This window comes from Hemicordylus capensis, chromosome 2, assembly GCF_027244095.1.
Source record: "Hemicordylus capensis ecotype Gifberg chromosome 2, rHemCap1.1.pri, whole genome shotgun sequence".
Lineage (NCBI taxonomy): Eukaryota > Metazoa > Chordata > Lepidosauria > Squamata > Cordylidae > Hemicordylus > Hemicordylus capensis.
In genome coordinates, this window is record NC_069658.1 from 264,058,646 (window position 1) to 264,078,820 (window position 20,175).

Sequence of the window (20,175 nt, forward strand, 5' to 3'; positions counted from 1 at the left end):
AGAAAGGAAGGGCAAAAGGCAGAAAGAGGGACAGAAGGGAGAAAGCAGGGATTGTATCACCCCTCCCACCAAAAAACAAGATAGTAAAAAATCAGGTTTACCGGCAGTCAGGGAATCCTCCACTGCCCCCAGGAAGAAGGGGAAGATGTATTAAAAAAATACTCCCTGAAGCAACCCAGAAGTGCATTTTTAACCCATTATTTTAGTTCTTCCTGGGGGCAGTGCCAGGAGGAGCCCCCAAGGAATCAGATTAGCTGGAGCTGCTTGAGTAGCAGCTATTCCAGCCAGTAAGACCAAAACAAGTTACAGGCAGGGCAGGAGGGGCTGGGAGAAGCGCCCTGCTCTGAAGGTTTCCATCGCTGCTGGTAAGTCTGAACCTTTAGCTTGTTTGTTTTTGTTTGGAGGGGCACTGCCCTTACTGACCAGCCACCACTATCTAGGGGCCCACAAATCCTCTTTATTCTGTCCTGGGTGGTGTGGTTGCTCCAGCACACGCTGCGCCTGGCAGCTGGGTGTGATTGTGATCTGTACCAGGTGCTTTAGAGACAGAGTGGGGAGTGGAGAAAGAAATATGTGGGAAAGGATTATGTTAACTTGCTTGTTGAAATGTTTCTGCTAATGCAGATTTATATAAATATAAAGGCAAAGTGTGCCGTCGAGTCGGTGTCGACTCCTGGTGCCCACAGAGCCCTGTGATTTTTCTTTGGTAGAGTACAGGAGGGGTTTACCATTGCCACCTTCCACGCAGTCTGAAGTGATGCCTTTCAGCACCTTCCTATATCGTTACTGCCCAATATAGGTGTTTCCCATAGTCTGGGAAACATACCAGCAGGGATTCAAACTGGCAACCTCTGGCTTGCTAGTCAAATCATTTCCCTGCTGTGCCATTAGGTGGCTTTTGCATAAATATACCTATTTAGATTCTTACATTCTTGTGAATGTAGTTGCTGTTGTTTGTGCCCTCAAGAACCCACATGTTAAAAATACTGTGTATGTCACGGTGTGTGTGTAGGGGATGATGCTTCACTTGCAGTGGGTGGGTCCAGGCTCCATAGTTACCTAGGGGCACCTCTGGATTCTGTTATGAATAAGGTGGCGAGAGTGTAAACTGGCAGAGAGATATATCTTGGGGAGGGGCCATATAATAATAATAATAAAATACACTTTCTTTAATAACTTTTAAAAATACACTTTGTTAGACAACCCATATTGTGTTCTGGGTGGCTCACAACACAGGATTAAAAAAAACTATTAACATACAATTAAAACATAACCCGCATTAAGTCATAACAGCCAAAAATGGAGAATAGAAAATACAATACATAGCAGTTCAAAATAATAATAAACTCCCGATTGTTCTGAAGGTTGGTGAGAATGCTTCAAGTGCACAACACTTTTTTGTGCCATCTTATTTGTTATTTCTCTTTGTTATTTCTCTATTTCTCTGAGCCATTTTTGGAAGGGCGGTATAGAAATTGAATTTATTGTTGTTGTTGTTGTGTTGTTAAAGGACCCACGTGGGTCTGCCTCCTTTCTGAGCATGCCACGATAAGCACTATGGGGATGGGGGGAGCAGTAAGAGGAGGGAAATAGCCCCCTTTTGTCGACACCGACTTGACGGCACTTAATCAATCAATCACAACTATAATAAATAAATAAAACAAATCCCAGTGTTTTGCATGCTTGTGCAGACAAAAAATAGTGGGATGGAATATGCATTTGAAAAAAAACCAACCTGCAAAAAGGCGTCATGAAACCTTTTCCATCATTACTGGTGAGGTTCCGTTCGAAAGGAAGCCTTGAAGTAAGCACATTGTTCTAATCCTCCTCTGTCCGGAAACAGCGTTAGGGGCGGGTCCGCCGGAGAGGCCGAATGAGGTTATTTTTTGCCTTGCGTGCCTAGCAGATTCAAGCATGTTGCTGCTGAGACTGCTGCAGTAGAAAGTGCCCCTTCATCATGCTTTCGCCCCTTCGGGTGTGGACGCAGCTGTTGCTTCTTCTCCTCTCCTCCTGGACCTTCGGAGTCAGTTATGGTAAGTGGGCTCCTTCTTTCATACAAGGAAGGTCAGCAGCAATGCCCTTATGCAGCCATCAGAGGGGTCAGATAGCAATCTTGCAAGAGAAAATGCATTGCAGGTATTTGTTTATCTATTAAATGGGCACACAAATACAAAACATTAAGTTAAAGTGCAGTTCGTGTAAAAGTTTTATTGTGTAGATAACATAGGCTAACTTTTGCATGACCTAAAATCATATGTCTGATAATGAGAAAAGTAAAATGCGTAGTCTCTGGGCTCCTCTAGAAGCCAGACCCTGATCAACAGGAACTTATTTCTCCTCCCCCTTCCACAGATGCTTCCCGCAGACTCCACTGCAACTCCACACAGGGTCTTTACCAATGAATATAAACCTCTAATGCAATAATGCTGTCAAATTCCTAGTTCTGAGGATTTCCTCCCACTCTGCGAAGGTTTCCCAGTGTCCTGGAGTGTGACTAGGCAACAGAGAAAGTGTGCACAGACAGACAAGGAAAATGCACAGTTGTGTGTGTTAGTGTATGCATGTCAGAAAGCAATTGTTCATGCTCTCCACTTCTTGAGGAGTGAGAATTCCAAGGACACCACTATGCAGTTTAGTTTCCTTTGCATGAGACATTATGATCAATGTTTGATTACATTGTCATTATGATCAGTGTTTGATTTCCAAACGCAGAAGCATAGTGGAAGCAAGCAGATTATAATAGCCAACAGCTAAATTGCATCAGATTCATAAAGCAACAGTGTGGAGCCACACATCTCCCAGGCTGCTTTCAGCCCACTAAACTAACGTCTCTCTTTTTTGCTCAAAAGTAAAGTAAAGTGTGCTGTGGAGTCAGTGTTGACTCCTTGCGACCACAGAGCCCTGTACCATCTGCTTTTTAGTTGTTTCTGTCAGTGTTTCAAACTCTGATGGGTGTAACATTCCAAAGCCAGGGGAGAGGGATTTCTAACTAGCAGAGGGACATCTAAAGAAAAAAATGTTGTCAAATTCCTGGTCACTCAGTAGTTTGTCAGGCAAAATCCTAGTGATCCACTAATTCTGCATAATCTCCACAGCACGTTAAGGTCATCTGAGGAGGGCCATCTTCATTTACCACCAGCATGGCTGGTGGCGACTCAGAGACAGACCTTCTCTGTAGCTGCTCCTGGGCTGCAGAATGCACTTCTGGCAGAAATCCGTAATTTGAGTTCATGATTGGCTTTCAGGAGAGCCCTTAAAACCTATCTATTTGGCTTGGCCTTCCAGGGTTTTTAAACTGTAAATGTTTGGCCTGGTTTTCCAGGTTTTTTTAAAAACTGTTTTAAATGTTGTAATTGTTAATGGTTTTATGTTGTTTTTGTAGTTTATGATTTTAACTGTTAATTTATTTTTAACTTCTTTGGAAGGGCGGTATAGAAATCAAATAAACTAACTAACTAACTAACTAAATAAATAAATAATTCCAAATAATAAACTCTATTCAGAGCAAAACTCAGAACAGTATTTACAAGCTAGCCATGTAAAACCATACATGCTATTTCTGCATGTATTTCTGCATGCAGAAATGTATTTCTGCATGTATTTCCTCTCCTTTGGAGAGGAGAGCGGGTCTTGTGGTAGCAAACATGACTTGTCCCCATATCTAAGCAGGGTCTGCCCTGGTTGCATCTGAATGGGAGACTTGATGTGTGAGCACTGCAAGATATTCCCCTCAGCGGATGAAGCCGCTCTGGGAAGAGCAGAAGGTTTCAAGTTCCCTCCCTGGCTTCTCCAAGGTAGGGCTGAGAGAGATTCCTGCCTGAAACCTTGGAGAAGCCGCTGCCAGCCTGTGAAGACAATACTGAGCTAGATAGACCAATGTACTGACTGACTCAGTATATGGCTGTTTCCTATGTTCCTATGCACCTATTTCTTTCCACTATTTCCCTAAAAAAGTGTTATCTGTTGAGAATGCATTGGGAACTGCAATCCATAAACTGGAGCTGCATCTATAAATCTTTGTACAGCAAGAGGTGATACAGGTGGCATTATCTGCAGGGGTTCCATTCTGGGCAACAACCTCGGATAATGAAACTGCAGATCAGAGCCACAAAATGGCTCCATCCTGCAAAATGGTGACTGGAAGTCACTTCCAGTCGTCCAGGAACCACAGATAGGCAAATCTTGGCTATTTTTTTGAACTGTGGATAACAAGATCGGGTCTATATAGCCTCACCGCAGATACGCAAAACTGTGGGTGCCGGGACCACAGATAATAAAGGTCACCTGTACAGTTACTTAGTACTTGCCAAGTAACTACTAGATAGCAGAGGTATCGGAGGCAACTCATGGTTGAACTCCCCAATCCAAAGGAGGCTTTGGCACTGAATCCAGCTTGCTACAGTTATTTGAAGGGTGCAGGTGCGCTGCTACTACTGCTAAACTACAATCCCTATAACGTTTGTGTAACTAGTAGTATTTTAACTTTAATTACTGGTGTTAAATTACTGATGGAGGAACCACTTGTACTTTACTGTTATTTCCCCCTGCAGTTGCTTCAAAGGAACACAGTAAGCTTGTTCTCGCAACCACAGCAATCCCTGGTAAATGTTAAGTCTCAGATCACCGAACTGTGCATGCTTCTGCAGAGCATGTGGCAAAACATCTTCAAGTCCCTGACTGGCACCATGCTAACCAGGCATTTAGTTGTTGTTTGCTAGTTTGACTCCATTAATCAGTTAGCTGGCATTTGGACTCCATTCGTCAGTCCCAGTTGAATGTGCAACACCAGCGAGGAACTGAAAGGTTTTTTGCAGCCCACATAGCACACTCTGTGGGAGTGCATGCAGCTTGGTGATCCAAGATTCAATCATTGTGATCCTGAGAACTAGCCTAGTGAATAGTTCTGGAAGGAGGAGAGTGTAATGGCAGCCGCCGCCCAAGACCTCTGCACGTCTGAAATGACAGCCCCTGTACACACACTCTCTCTCTCTCTCTCTCTCTCTCTCTCTCTCTCTCTCTCTCTCTCTCTCTCTCTCTCTGTTTCAAGTGTTAAGATGGATGAGAGGAGCTGAGCTAGACTGTGGTTGCACTCTCACTCAGCAAAGGGATTCTCCTGTGGTGGGTGGTATCTGGCTGCCCTGCCAGTACCCCAATAATCTGCTGCTTGAGGTGGCCACCTTACCTCGCCTCATGGAAAGACTGCCCCAGTGTGATGGCCTTTATCCAAAGGCAAAAACAGATGAGCAGAGTGGCCTTTCCAAAGGCAGCCCCCTCCTCAGTCACTCAATGCAGCTCTTGATCCCATCTCTGCAGATGTCCCATGAATACCAATTGATAAACAGCAATTTGCAAACGATAATGTTTTGCTGCATGTCAGTGAGAAGCTTTACCAACTTCCTTCTTTTCATAAAAATCCTCTGTTAAAGGGATGGGAACAAATCAGGCTCCCCCCGCTGGCCATTAGGCAACCCTAAAAAAAAGGGAAATAGAATGAGGTCATTCACACAATCAAAAACTGTGTTCTACCTGGGTTTTGGAGCTGTGTGTGCTCCCAATTTTTGGTTGTGTGGAAGCAAGGTAGGAGGAAAACCTTGCTTCCACACAACCACTTCTCTCTCCTCCTCCCTAGTTGTTTGTACCCACACAACCAAAAATGGGGAGCACACACACTTCCCAAACCCAGGTAGAACACCATTTTGTTTGTGTTAATAACCTCATAGTCTATTACATAGTTTCCGCAAGTCAGATGAAGCCTTAATCCCTGTCCACAGATGTGAAGCCGTTACCTGCTGTGGTTAATGTGGCAGTAAGCTGCAGTTGTGTTAAAAGGCAGCTGTGGAACTGCAAGAACCTGAGCAGCTGCAAAAAATTCAAGGCTGCTTGGGTTTCTAGTATGCTTACTTTCAAGTCTGTCAACATTTGCAATTAGAAGGGAAATAGCTTAACAGCCCCAAGAATGCCTCATCCCCGCAGTTCATGTCCCCATTGGTGCTTCAAGTCCATAATGGTGGTTGATCTTGGGATCTAGGTATCACATTGGGAGTGCCAACCGGAGTGCTCAACACCCTCCAATATGTCATCAATGGAAAGGGAGGAGGGGGCATGCCCATTCATGTCTGGGAGCTATGGCCAAGTAACCCAGGAGCCATGGTGTCCTATTCTGACTGCAAGCATGCCACCGATGGAAAATAGGTAATAAATTGCATGCAGAGCATATTATTCTAGATCAGGGATTCTCAACGTTGGGTCTCCAGATGTTATTGGACTTCAACTCCCATAATCCCCAGGCCCAGCAGCCTTTGGCAGGGGATTATGGGAGTTGAAATCCAATAACATCTGGGGACCCAACGTTGAGAATCCCTGTTCTAGATTACCAAAGCCCATCCATTCCGACATTTTACCGATGAAAATAAGGATACACTTCAGTCTAAGCCAGCACAATGGTGGGGGTGGGGGTGGGATGGGGTGGAATTGCCCATGCTGCCACCTGGAGCCAGAGCTGTCCTGAGGGCATGGCAAGCAGGGTGACCGCCCTGGGCCATGCTCTTACAACCCCCATTAGAATTAACTGGAAGGGGGCCCCGCACCCCACCAGGGCTAAGGACAGCCCTGCCTTGAGCACTTCCAGGGGCCTCCAGAGGCTTCCCCCTGCTTCCCCCTCCGCTTCCCTATTGGGTTCCCCCCCCCAAACCTTCTCTTTAGAAAGAAAAAAGAAACAGTATTGGTTCTATATAGTACATAGTCTCCCCCGCCACCCCAGTAATTGAAAGAGCAGCAATTTCACACTAAAATAAAAGGGATTTTAATGTTTGTAAAAGCTTTCATTTAGATTAATATTCATTGTACACATAAGAATGTTCCACAGCCATCTCCACACTGCATCTGATATCACAGCCTTTGGGAAGTGATTGCTTAAGCAGGAACAAAGTCCAGAGATCTTTTTGTTTGTTTCTTTTTTGAAATGGAGCTGGAGGCACCTTGAGCCAACAAGGTTGTGCTTAATCAACACCCCTGCTCCATTCCCAGCGCCCACAAGAGTCAGAGAAGACTCTGAAGAAGTGGGGGAGGGGGTCCTATGTAAGTTCGATAAACTGGAAATGCATGATGGCACTTTTATTTAAAGCAGACTTGGGTCAACACATCTCTCTTCTCTGTTGCCTGCCCACAATAAGGGCCTTGTGACAACACTGACTCACAATATACCATTAGCCCTTGCTACAACCTAGAATTGATTTTGCAGGCACCAATTAAATTGTGTCTGCTGTTTGGGTGTTGGTTTATTCTTCTTTTATACATTGGGTTATCTTTATCTATGAGGTCGGTGGTTCACAGCACCAGGCAGGCAGTGTGTCAGGCGGGTGAGTGGGGAGGAAGTCTAGTTAAACTCAACCTTCCCCCCGCCCCCAGACAACCAAGTTTGTGTTGCTGGGAGCACAGACCACGCTCCCGGATTATCTGCACTGTGTGCCTGTAGCGTGGAGCTCCAGGGGCCAGGACGACGTGTCCTGGCTTCTGGAAATCCCATAATGCAGCATGCAGCACGTTTGTTTGCTAGGGCTATGCCCCAGCGGACACATGATCCTCCAGCCTGGATTAAGGGAGCGCTTGCTTCCTTAACCTTGGCTAGCAGCCGAGCTACAAAGTGGGGTTAGGTGGTGCTGCCCACTGGGATCGGGTCTGATCCTGGCGGTTCTCACGCACAACCTAACCAAGGCTTCCACTCCCCTCTCTCTCTTCCTCCAGCCTATTATCCACACCCTGTAGGACCCCACAGCCTCCGCTTCCTTCAGACAGCAGTATTCCACAGTGCTGGTGTTGCTGATATTGAGGCAATTGCCCTTCTGGAAGATGTGGAGACACATTCATTGGACAAGAACACTGGGGAGATCATCTTCCACCAACCTTGGTCCAAAAGTGCCCTCTCACCTCAAGACTGGAAGCTGTTTGGGAATATTCTCAGAGCCTACTTCATAGGCTTCAAGGAGACTATCGACAAGATGGACAAGGTTTTGAATGTTAGCTGTGAGTGAAGAGTCACCATCGACCCCATCCTTCAGTATTTGGTATTGCTCCCTGGTAGGGGGAAAATTGGATCATACTCCTCAAACTAGTCTTTGAGGGACAGAAGCCCTTCAGGCTTTTTTCTGTATAATGTATTCTCCACTTGGTGTTCAATTGCACAAGCCAAAGTGGACAAAAGTAATTCAGAGAGAAAATGGGTATGATGTGGCAGATGACTTCTTGGGGAGGGGACATGGCTCAGTGGTAGTGCACTGGCTTTGCGTGCAGAGGGTCCTGGGTTCAATCCCAAATGGCAGCTTCAGGTAGGGCCAATCAGAGCTGCTGCAAATGTGCAGAGAAAGGCTCCAACCCTTGTCTTTGTCAAGCAAAAGGACCACTCCCAATTGTTCTGTTTTGTGCTCCCATAACACTCTGTTCAGACATTACATGCATGCAGGTGTCAATACACATGTACGTGCTGTGTGAATGTCTGTACATTCATTTTAAAAGAGAAGCTGGGCACAGGCCCCCTCAAATATACTCCTGTATGTGCATTGTACATAACAACATGTGAATAATTCTGTGTGTGTAGATCTGTATGTGTGTTAAATATGACCCGTGAATAGGCTTGTTGCTTTTTTATCTCAACACCCAGATCCTTTGGTTACGCAATCCTTTATCTTCTGCGAGGAGGTGAACAGAACCAAAAGGGGCTTCTATGTTGGTGCCGTGAATGGAGAGGCTATTGTGACATTCAGTGCTTCTAATGGCACCTGGATTGCCCAGGAGGAGAATCAGATGGCTCACTTTATTACAGGTTTCCTCAACCTAGACATAGGCACAGCTGGAACCCTTCGACTCCTGTTGTCAAGTCAGTGCATTAAAGCTCTTGAAAGTTTCCTTCAGACTGGAAAGGCAACTCTGCAGAGACAGGGTGAGGCCAAATTATCCTGTATTACATACTCATACATGTAGTGGGAAGTTCTGCAGGCTTCCATTTCCTCTGGAGAACTGCAGTGACCGACATCCAAACTGCATTCCTCCTAAGTAATTCTGCTGAAATTAAGGAGTCCTCTAGAGTAGTACTATTGAGTAATGTCATCTGGATGTCAGCAAATGTCTTTGGTAAATATTTTTATTTTATTTATTTATTTATTTATTTCATTTATTTCATTTATTTCATTTATTTATTTCATTTATAAACCACCCCATCCAAAGGCTCTGGGCAGTGTACAACAACTTAAAAAAGACAAAAACACACAATTCAAAACACGATGCTAAAACAATATAAAAACAATTAAAACCAATTAAAATACTTAAAAAAAAAACACTTTACAAACCTTGGAAGGCCAGGCCAAACAAATAAGTTTTTAGGGCTCTCTTAAACTGCGGATATCTGCCGGGAGTGTATTCCATAGTCCAGGAACAGCTACAGAAAAGGCCCGGCTCTGAGTCGCCACCAGATGTACTGGTGGTACCTGGAGACTGACATCTCCAGATGACCTCAACGAGCGATGGGGATCATACCGAAGAAGGCGCTCTCTAAGGTAACCCGGACCCAAGCCATTCAGAGCTTTAAAGGTAATAACCAGCACTTTGTATTTTGCCTGGAAACATATTGGCAGCCAGTGCAACTGTTTTAAGACAGGCATAACATGGTCTCTCCAGGTTACCCAAGAGACCAATCTGGCTGCTGCATTTTGAACTAACTGAAGTTTCCGAACTATGTACAAAGGCAGCCCCACGTAGAGCGCATTGCCGTAGTTGAGCCTGGAGGTTACCATCTGATGCACCACTGTTTTGAGATCGTTCTCTTCAAGGAATGGACGCAGCTGTCGAATCAGCTGAAGCTTATAAAAAGCGCTCCTGGCTATAGCCTTCACTTGAGATACCAGGGTGAGGCCTGGATCCAAGAGCACTCCCAAGCTGTGTACCTGTTGCTTCTGGGGGAGTGTAACCCCATCCACCACAGGAAGATCTAACTCACCCCTCAGATTCTGATCCCCCACAATGAGTACCTCTGTCTTGCTCTGTCAGCTTCAATTTTTTATCCCTCATCTAGCCCATTACTGCCTGTAGGCAGGCATTTAGGGAGTGAATGCCATTTCATGATGATGATGATGATGATGATGATGATCAGGAGAAATAGATTTGGGTGTCATCAGCATACTGATAACATCCTGCACCAAATCTCCTGATGACCTCCCCAGCGGATTCATGTAAATATTAAAAAGCGTTGGTGACAGAATGGAGCCCTAAGGCACTGCATATAATAGCTCCTGTTTTGAAGAGGAACTGTCACCAAGCTCCACCATCTGGAATCTGCCTGAGAATTAGGAGCGGAACCACTGCAAAGCAGTGCCTCCTATCCCTAATTCCCCCAGGCGATCCAGAAGGATACCATGGTCGATGGTATCAAATGCCGCCGAGAGATCCAAAAGAACCAACAGAGTTACACTCTATCTGTCAGTTCCCCAGTAAAGGTCATCCATCAGCTGACCAAGGCAGACTCAACCCCATAGCCCGCTCTAAAACCAGTTTAAAATGAGTCTAGATAATTGCTTTTCCCCCTGAGTGCAAAGAGCAACTTCTCCTCATTCCAACAGGAATGGAAATATCTTATCTTTACTTCACTCACTTTGTGTGGAGGAAGAGAAAGGAGCTGCTGTTTGGAAAACCTAGTTTGAAAAGCAACACAATCCCACTCAAGCCCCACCTACCACATATAACAGTATGTGGAGCAAAATTAAGGAAGCAAAACTGCTTACGTCAGGCTAAACAGAGGAAATTCTGAAGTTGGTTTTGACATTGACAGAGACCGATTTCTGTGGTGTTTGTGAATGCTGAAATAAGGCTAAGCCCGCTCTCCCCACACATGAGCAGGGCAGGAGCCCTGGGAGGCCGGATCGGCCCCCCACACGATTGCAGGCTCCGTGATGGATCTGGGGGGAGTGGGGGCCGATCAGCCCCCAGAAGCTCCAGCATGCCCTGTGCAAGCGCGCAGGGCAAGCTGGTGAGACCCCTGGAGGTGGCTTTTCGCCTCCCCTCCGGGGGTCTCCTTGTGAGTAGCCGCGGTGCGGAGCCGCGCCATGGCTACTCACGATTTTGAAAAGCGGGTTTGAGGTTCGCCATAGACACAGCCATGATTCGAAGTAGCGATCCCAACCTCGCCTCCTCCTCTCTTGTCTCTAATTGTCCTAATGGTTTTGTTCATCTCAGATTTGGCCAAGTAATTACTATATTAAGGGAAATCCCATACCTTTCATTGCTGACTCTGAGAAGGAGGAGGAAGGCACAAGCTCTCTGCACAGCCTAGGGCTGTAGGACAGGGAGGACAGAGGGTGTGCATAGTGCTCTGGTGGGCAGCTAGCACTGGCCACTCTGCCTCCTGGCTGGAGAGCTTTAGGGACTGGAGAGAGCTTTAGGAAACTGGGAGGCCTTCAGAGAGGCCTGCTCCAGCAGAGAAGCCCTTGGAATCCCCGCCCACCTGCCAAACAGCTGAGAGTCAGTCCGGGGAAGGGAGCTGTAGCAGTGTTTCCTCTTGTGCAGGGAACCTTTGGATAGCAGGCTAGCCTGAACATGGCTCCTACAGGCTGCAGCTCTGCCGGTTGGTTGAGCTGGGAGAGGGTAGGAAGGTCAATTTTTTTTCCAGGGCAGGCTGCTCCCCTGTGGGGCCTGTCCCAGCATGGGGTCTGGGGCAATCGCCCTGGCTGCCCCAACCTAAGGATGGGCCTGGTTCCCCCATTCCCAGCACACAGTTCGACCCCATCCCATTACAAGAATATTGCTAGCTACTGGCAAGGCCTTCTTTAGGTCGTGCTGCGTGTTGGCTCCCTGCTCATGCCAGCTGGTCGTGTCTATCCGCTGATGTACATGGGGTTACACTGTCTGTGTAGCAAGTGACTCCAAATATATTCACAATTGTAACCCCAAAGATTTGCAGCTGTAGAGCAAACAAATATAATCCATGGTACTGGCGGGTTGCAGCTGTCTGGACACAGGCAGGGAGCAGTTGCACACTGCAGTTTCAGTCCGCTGCCACAAGCCTAATGGTTATGTGTGCATTGCCTCTAGTTCCTGGAGGACAGAACCAAGGTTTAATGGTATATGATTTCCTGGTATATGGAGCTGTATTCAATGTTGCCTGTCTGAACTATCGCACTCCTCAGAGAAGCCAACGGCTGTGGTCTTCACCCACGAATCCGCTGCAATCCCAGACTCGCTGCTGCTGGTTTGCCGAGTCACTGGTTTCTACCCTCATCCCATCAACATCTCCTGGCTGCAGAATGAAAAGGAGATCTCAGCCAGCTCACAGGTCAACTCCACTGAGATCTTGCCAAATCATGACCTGACGTACCAGATCAGGAGTTCTCTGGTTATCCAGGCAACAGATACGAACAGCTACACTTGCAGGGTGCAGCACAGCAGCCTGGGAGGGAAAGATCTCATCATCCCTTGGCGTAAGTACTTTGAGAAGGAAAAGGGCTGAATGTCTGTATTGGGGAGGCCCCCAAGTTGAAAGGGAATGCTAAAGCTTAAGCCTCAATACCTGGGCCTGTTTTCTTCCGGCTATAATTAAGTGGTAGAGCACCTGCATGGAGAAAGTCTCAGGTTTAATCCCTGATGTTACCAGGAAGAGCTGGCAAAGACCTCCCTGTCTGAAACCCTGGAGATCTGCTACCAGTCAGTGTAGAGCAGACAATACTGTACTAGATGCACAATGGCCTGAAGTGGTATAAGATAGTTTCATATGTTCATATTGGTGCCCAGATGAGCAAAATTCCAGATGCCACCAGTACTAAAAATTGTTCCTGATGTTAGCTAGGCAGGAAAGGTATTCATGCTATTGCATGTTTTACATCTGAATCCTTTTATGTATTTCTTTTTGTTATTTTTCTCTTTTGTTTCTGCTGCTCCCAGTAATGACATACATACATATTACTCCATAGATTTGTTCAGCCCTCCCAGGCACAACTTTTAACTAGGCATCAGTCAAAAGAAAGAGTCCCTCAAATTTCCAGAATGATGTAGGTGGGTTAGTACATAGGCACCCTTTCTTATTTATTTACCAAGCATAAAGCACATGCCTTGCACCAGAGTGCATTCCAATCCTTTGACTTCAGAATTTAAAAAGTACTGTTTCCTTTGCTCATAATGGTGGCCGTTCTGCACTCTAGTTAAGTTTACAGCGCCTGAGGCCCGCGCTGGGTGGGAACTCTCACCTGCTATACTGAAGAGGTCAAGAAGCTGCTGCACAGCTAGGCCCTATTCAGATGTTATGTTATACAAGGGTACAGCTGTCTATACTCATACATGTATTTGAGTGAATGACTGTACCTCCATTCATTTTAAAAGTGAACCTGGGTACAGGCCCCTTAACAGTAGGGTACGGGTAAGTTTACTGCTGTACCTGTGTTCAGCGTTATATGTGAATAACTGTACCTGTGTGCAGACCTGTACCTGTATACACTCGTATGAATGTTGAACGTAACATAGCAATAGGGCTGTAGTCTGTGTGAAACAGTTTTAGCCCCTGCATTTAACATGGGCAGGATATTGTCTTATTTTAGGGCTGGGAATAAAATCCATTCAGTTTAATCATCTGAAAAAGGTTCTAACCGGTAGATGCTCTGAGCCTATGGTTTGAGCAAGTACTGGAAAAGAACTTCTTTCTTTCTTTCTTTCTTTCTTTCTTTCTTTCTTTCTTTCTTTCTTTATTTATTTATTTATTTATTTATTTATTTATTTATTTAATTATTATACCGCCCTTCCGAGCTGGCTCAGGGCAGTTTACAATTAAAAATCAATCTTTGCAGCATTTTATATTCAGTTTATATTTCAATGCATGCAAAGGGTTGAGAATTGACACCAGTATGAAAGAAAGTGTAAAACTCAAGTTAGCAAAAACACAACCGCCAACTTTCTGCAAGACCTACGCCCAGCTACATATTGCCTGCAAATGTGAGCAACAGTTGCTCCATTACAAATCTTACATGGGGAAATGGTTCTTGAGAGGGAAGCAATTTGGAGCAGTCCATTAAGATACTGAGTGCCTATAAACTGATTGATTGATTGAGTACCGTCAAGTCGGTGTCAACTCTCAGCAACCACATAGATAGATTCTCTTCAGGATTATCTGTCTTCAACTTGGCCTTTATGGTCTCTCAGTGGTGCATTCATTGCTGTCTAATCGAGTCCATCCACCTTGCTGCTAGACGTCCTCTTCTTCTCTTGCCTTCAACTTTCCCCAGCATTATAGACTTCTCAAGGGAGCTGGGTCTTTGCATAATGTGTCCGAAGTATGATAGTTTGAGCCTGGTCATTTGTGCCTCAAGTGAAAATTCTGGATTGATCTGTTCTACGATGCATTTGTTTGTTTTCCTGGCTGTCCATGGTATCCTCAGAAGTCTTCTCCAGCACCAAAGTTCAAAAGCGTCAATGCTTTTTCTATCTTGCTTCTTCAAAGTCCAGCTTTCTCATCCATAGAGTATCACGGGGAAAACCATTGTCCAAACGACTCTAATCTTTGTAGATATAGACACTTCACGGCATCTAAATATCCTTTCCAAGGCTTTCATTGCAATCCTACCAAGTGCTAGTCTGTGGCGTATTTCTTGACTGCCTATAAACTACCACCCTCATTTATCAGCTGTCAATCACTGCCTGACAAGCCTTTCTTCTCACTCTTATTACTTCTTGATCTACTTCTTCATGTATCTTAAGATGTCACCAATGTCACTCTGAAAGCTTCTGCTACAATAAATGAGTTAAAATAAGAGATGTGAGTTTTGGGTGGTATACAAATATGTGAAATAAATAATAAAATAAGATGATGCTACAGAATATTTGGGGAGCCTGGGCTAAAGAAACACATTTAAGTCAGCCCAGACTATAGGATGAAGTGGAAGAACACATCATTTCTCTCTATCCACTCATGTTGCTTTTCTGTCCTCATGTATCCATCTTCTACAGGAAGAGGACAAAAGTCGAAGGCTGCCATATACTGCATAGTCCTTATTGCTATCATTTTTGTTGTTGTTGCCATTGCTGTATACTACTGGAGGAGACGTAGGTGAGTTCTTGTCTTTCCTTCTCAGATTTCCCTGGCCAATGCAGACCAGAGCATGGCAGAATGATCTGTGGGCACCTTTCAAAGTGGCACCTTTCAAAGTGGCTCTCTTCTATTGGGCAGGGGGAGAACAACTGGCACCCCTCCAGTGGCTGTTGCTGGAGTCTCTCTTGTGTTTTTGTGAGCCCTTTGGGCCAGGGAGCCATCTTATTTTTATTCTTTTTGCTATGGAACTGTTTGGGGCGCTTTTTGTTGGGCAGTGGTTTATAAATATTTTATTATTAATGACCGTTTGTTTATTTAGTTGTCAGGCTTCAGAGAAGAATGTCCCGAGTGAACTTTGCTGGCAGATGTTTTGATCCAAAAGTGGTGGTAGGAATGGGGAGATTTCAAAAAGTCTTGTAGCATGTTTGCAGTTTTCAAGCAGGTCAACAACAACAAAAATTTATATACCGCTTTTCAACAAAAGTTTGCAAAGCGGATAGATAGATAGAATCCCTGTCCCTAAAGGGCTCACAGTCTGAAAAGAAGCATAATGCAGACACCAGCAACAATCACTGGAGGGATGCTGAGCTGTGTACTGGGAGTGGATAGGGCCAGTTACTCTCCCCCTGCTAAATAAAGGGAATCACCACGTTAAACAGGTGCCTCTTTGCCCAGGTAGCAGGGGTTAGACTGCAAAGAGTCCCAACAGTCACGTAATGCAACCAGCTGTGCTAATGAAGAAATCTCCCAGCCTAGAGAATTGTGTCAAAGCTTCCAGAGATGTAGCCACGTTTGTTGGTATTATAGCAACAAAAGCAACAAGCTCTCCTGGCACCTTAAAGACCAAACATTTATTGTAGCGCACACTTCTGTGGATACAGTAGATCTGTTCGACTTTAAGGTGCCACATTGTTCTTATTGTTGTTAAAGCTAAGCAATTATCATACTGCACCCACACATGCTCACTGTTCTGCCTCCCACATCTCGCCGCTTCCTCCCCCCCACCCCCGCTGCCACCATTTGCAAGCAATTCCTTCTTCCACTTCCAGTCCAGAAGCAGGAAAGGTCTGGTGGGCGGAAGAGGCAGGCAGACAAGCATGAGGCAGGCAGGAGTAGCTGCGGCTGGCAAGTGGCAGAGGTGGCAGGCCGGCAGGTGCAAGGCGGATGGGCGCAAAGCAGCCGCCGCCACAGTAGGAGCAGCTGGCCAATCAGCTGGCAGCAAGAGGGGGGTGAGGTGAGGGAGGCAGACATCTTGGAACACTGGTAGCTCCACCCTTGAAGTAAGCCACTCAGTGGTTCCTGAGGGGAATCTAAGTATAATCTCTCTTGTATACGTAAGAGAGAGAGAGATTCTAGTTCCTAAGATTCTATCATTAAAAAGAAAAAGAAAAACAGTTCCAGGCTAGGGCTGTGAAGCAAAGGGGGTAAGGTAATCCAGCTAGGGGCATGTTTGATTCTCAGTGGGTCACCAGGGATAGGCAGCATGCAAGTTTAGTCCCCACCCCAATGGGGACTAAATTTAGGAACCAACAGGGTTCTTAAATGCTTCTCCCATATGGTGAATGTCCAGCCCTGATAAACCACCACCTAGGCCATTAGTCGTTGCTCTCAAAGGACCATTGGGACCCTATCAAAGGAGATATTGGGGTATAAATTATGGCAGGGAGCCCAAGCAGCTTCTTTATCCCTGCCTACCTGATCTCCATGCTGCAAGTGTGAAGACATCCTTGATCTATCCAGTGTCTGGCCAACGCTTGCGGTAGGAACTGGGCAAACAAAGTGGGTAGAACTAGCATATAAGTGTGGTAGCTTGGTAAGTTATAGGCTCTTATTTAAGCAGTTTGTATGTGTGTGTACAGAGGTGTGGTCAGGCATTTCTTTCTCTCAGGTGAAAGATCCTTAGTTGGAGTCAATACATACGGTAAGAGTAGAATTGTAAGCCCCTGGTTTCTCTGTTAAACTCTGACTCTTAGCAAGTACAGCCACAGAAGAGTGTTCTAGGGTATACTCAGTTCATGCAGTCAACAAGAAGACCCAGTATGCCTGGTCCGGGACCCATAAAATTGGAGTCTCGCTTATAAAACATTTCCAAGAATCCTCTGCAATGTGCAATAATTCTTTGGCAGATCAGTCAAAGGAAAGGGTTATTTTGAAGGCAAAAAGGTTGAAAAGCACAAATATGCAAGCAAGCAGCAGCAGTCTCTGGCACACAGAAGTCAGCAGAATTCCCTGGCAAGTGATAGTGAACTATGAGTTGTGCATAGTGCAGCTGAAACACTTGCAAGTGGGCAGGGCTTCTTGTCTGTTCTGCAGGCTTTGGCCTAGCCAGTTAATTTTATTATCTCCCAGAGGTTTAAAAATATTGTTTTGATCTGTTATTGCTTAATTTTTTTGTATTTTAGGGGTTTTTTTTAATGTGGTGTTAGCTGTCTTGAGCATCTCTGATACGAGATAGAAAGGAAGAATACTCATTTAAAATCAATAAAATAAACTGCTATGTGAAAAAGCACTGCATTTTCTACTCTCATTCCAGACAATATGAAGACATAAGCAGAACTGAGCCAGTAGCCTGACAAGCTTAGGGTTGCCATGCCCCCCGGAATTCCAGGTTTCACCCGGATTGCTTAGCCGACTCGGATTAACCCGGATTCCAGCTTTTTAAAAAGAAGCTAAGCTTTAGCCCTTGTAGAAGCGGAGTTATGGAGCAAAACGTGCAGTTACTATTCTGCTCAACCACTGGACTCGGATTAAGAGAAGAAGAGCACAGGAGGCTTGCTGGGAGGATTTCACATTCACACTACCCTAATCACCTGAGGAATGTTGCCTTGTTTGTTATCAGCAGGGGATCAGAGGATAGCTTATTTTTGCTGTGAATCACTACCTGCCTACTAGGTTGTGTATTGTAATGTTTTAAGGACTTTCTTGGCTTTATATTCAATGCACGTCTACTTAGAAGTAAGGATCATTGGTTTCAATAAGATCTCTCAAATAAGTGGGTACAGAATTGCAGCTCTAATTAAAAAGCTGTGCAATATATATATATTTTTTACTATTGCTGCTCTTAATATGTCAAGGAAAATGGTCAGGCAAAGACATCTTTCCCAAATATTGTTGCTAAATATCCAGAGCAAATACAAATAAATGGGAAAGCGCAGCTACTAATTTGCATATGCAAAATTATTTTCAAGCCAATTTACATAATATGCAAATTGGGCACCCAGATTTGGAAAGCCAGAATATAGCAATCCTAGACAAGCTGGTCCATACAGCAAAAAAGAGATGCCTGGCTTTTCTCTGGAAATGCAATGGTCCCTTCCAAATGGCCATAGGAAGGCATGGCATTTCTGAACGGTTGTTGGCCATTCAGAAATTCAATGCATTTCATGGTCATTTGGAAGGGACCAGTGCATTTCAGTGGGAATTCCCTGTCATTCGTTTTAGGATGTCCTGACACTAGTCCACGGTAGGACTTTCATGCTGACGGTCCCAGGCTCAATCCCTGGCAGCATCTCCAGGAATGGGTGGGAAAGACTCCTGTGTGAAACTACGGAGAGCTGCTGCCAGTCAGTGTAGACAATACTGAGCTAGGTGGAGCAATGGTCTGATTCAGTATAAGGCAGCTTCCTATGTTCCTAAGACAGGAAGAATGGTAGAATGGTAAAACACTTGTAATAGCAAGAGCAGCACATCATTTCCAATGTAGAAAGCCAAGGGCTTTGTGTCCCTGCTGAGAACCTGGAGAGGAAAAAGTGCAAGGACTGCATCTCTGCCCATCCATGCAGCACTACAGCACTGTCTCCTGCCTAACACGAGCATACCCTTAACTGGGCAGCCAGGCTTGTCTGTGTGCTTGGGCTGCTTGCATGGGATCCTGTGTGTGCTCTAGGCACCCATCTGATAGGGGCATCACCCAAGGCACTGTACTCGTCATGCAGTGCCTTGTGGGATATCTGGAGGCTGGGAAAACAAGTCCTGGCCTGTTGATCTGCACCGCCAGGTGACATCCGGGTGCCAAAGACATCAGCGAAGATTGTGTGAATATATCCCTGTGAATAGCCTTAAAATGTCCCAGTTTCAGACTCTGGCTTATCAAAGAGGTTCTCGGATCACGATGACCCTTGCGTGAGGCACTGAAGGGCTACTACTAGTTGCAGTAGACCATACCAAACTAGACAGAACAATGGTCTTAGGCTGCTTCGTATGTTGCTTTCCTGAACCTTGCTGCAATTATCAGATTCCAAGTCTAGGTTAACATGAGCTTTGACAATCATAAAAGACAACATAATGCATTAATTTTGTGATAATTTTTTAAATAAAAATGTTTCTACTTTGTATACTTCTGACAAGTTATGATTGCTGTGCTGGAAAATTAAACACGCATTTTAAAATGCTTATTTTTATCACTAAAATCAATCTGTTTGAAGTACAGTCTCTCTTTTTAAGTGTTTCTGAATAAACCTTCACTCTATTTAGGTCACCTAATGGCACAGTGGGGAAATGACTTGACTTGCAAGCCAGAGGTTGCCTTTTTGAATCCCCGCTGGTATGTTTCCCAGACTATGGGAAACACCTATATCGGGCAGCAACGATATAGGAAGATGCTGAAAGTCATAATCTCATACTGCGTGGGAGATGGCAATGGTAAACCCCTTTGTATTCTACCAAAAACCGCTCTGTGGTCACCAGGAGCTGGCACTGACTCGATGGCACACTTTACCTATTTAGATCAGGGAGAACGTGTTACCTGCTCAGTGCTCTACAGGCAGAAAAAGTGCAGTGAGCACACTGAACTGCTACATTTAACTTGAACACAGGATATCTTCCTGGGGGAGACCCAGTAGGTTGACTGTGGGCAGATTCAAATGGAACTGTGGTTTATTTTATCCAATTGTGGTCAGTTTGTATGAATCTGTGTCAGTCAACATGTCATTGTTTATTTTAGGTTAATCTGAACCTCAGGTTTGATTGTGGTTGATTTGTCCTAACCATAGTCTTGTGTGATATCTGAACCTGCAACTGTGGTTTCATCTCTGTTGGTTTTAGTAGCTCTGCCCCTCCCAGAACACTTGATACAGTCTGTATCAGGCAAGCCTGTATTATGGGGGATAAGAAGGAGTGAG

At 45.2% G+C, this 20,175-nt stretch overlaps 2 protein-coding genes across 2 annotated transcripts in view; one reads left to right on the forward strand and one right to left on the reverse strand.

Moving 5' to 3' along the window:
• The window catches only part of LOC128344439 (zinc finger and SCAN domain-containing protein 2-like), a 40,014-nt gene extending 37,923 nt beyond the window's left edge, over nt 1-2,091 (reverse strand). The window contains exon 1 of the mRNA XM_053294536.1: nt 1,736-2,091. The gene's annotated coding sequence lies outside the window, so the exon portion shown is untranslated. The remainder of the gene's footprint in view (nt 1-1,735) is intronic.
• On the forward strand, nt 1,821-19,468 carry LOC128344449 (antigen-presenting glycoprotein CD1d-like). The gene is made up of 6 exons (XM_053294564.1): nt 1,821-2,033; nt 7,744-8,022; nt 8,657-8,935; nt 12,171-12,461; nt 14,974-15,073; nt 17,589-19,468. Exons 1-6 carry the CDS (start codon nt 1,958-1,960, stop codon nt 17,626-17,628), a joined length of 1,065 nt encoding a protein of 354 aa, XP_053150539.1. The 5' UTR covers nt 1,821-1,957; the 3' UTR covers nt 17,629-19,468.
• Nucleotides 19,469-20,175: the final 707 nt, after the last annotated feature.

Excerpts from the sequence above, each read along its gene's own strand:
- LOC128344449 (XM_053294564.1), top strand. The coding sequence starts at position 1,958 with ATGCTTTCGCCCCTTCGGGTGTGGACGCAGCTGTTGCTTCTTCTCCTC. Across the intron at positions 8,936-12,170 it reads GGCAACTCTGCAGAGACAGG|AGAAGCCAACGGCTGTGGTC; the intron begins GTGAGGCCAAAT and ends CGCACTCCTCAG. Across the intron at positions 15,074-17,588 it reads TACTACTGGAGGAGACGTAG|ACAATATGAAGACATAAGCA; the intron begins GTGAGTTCTTGT and ends CTCTCATTCCAG.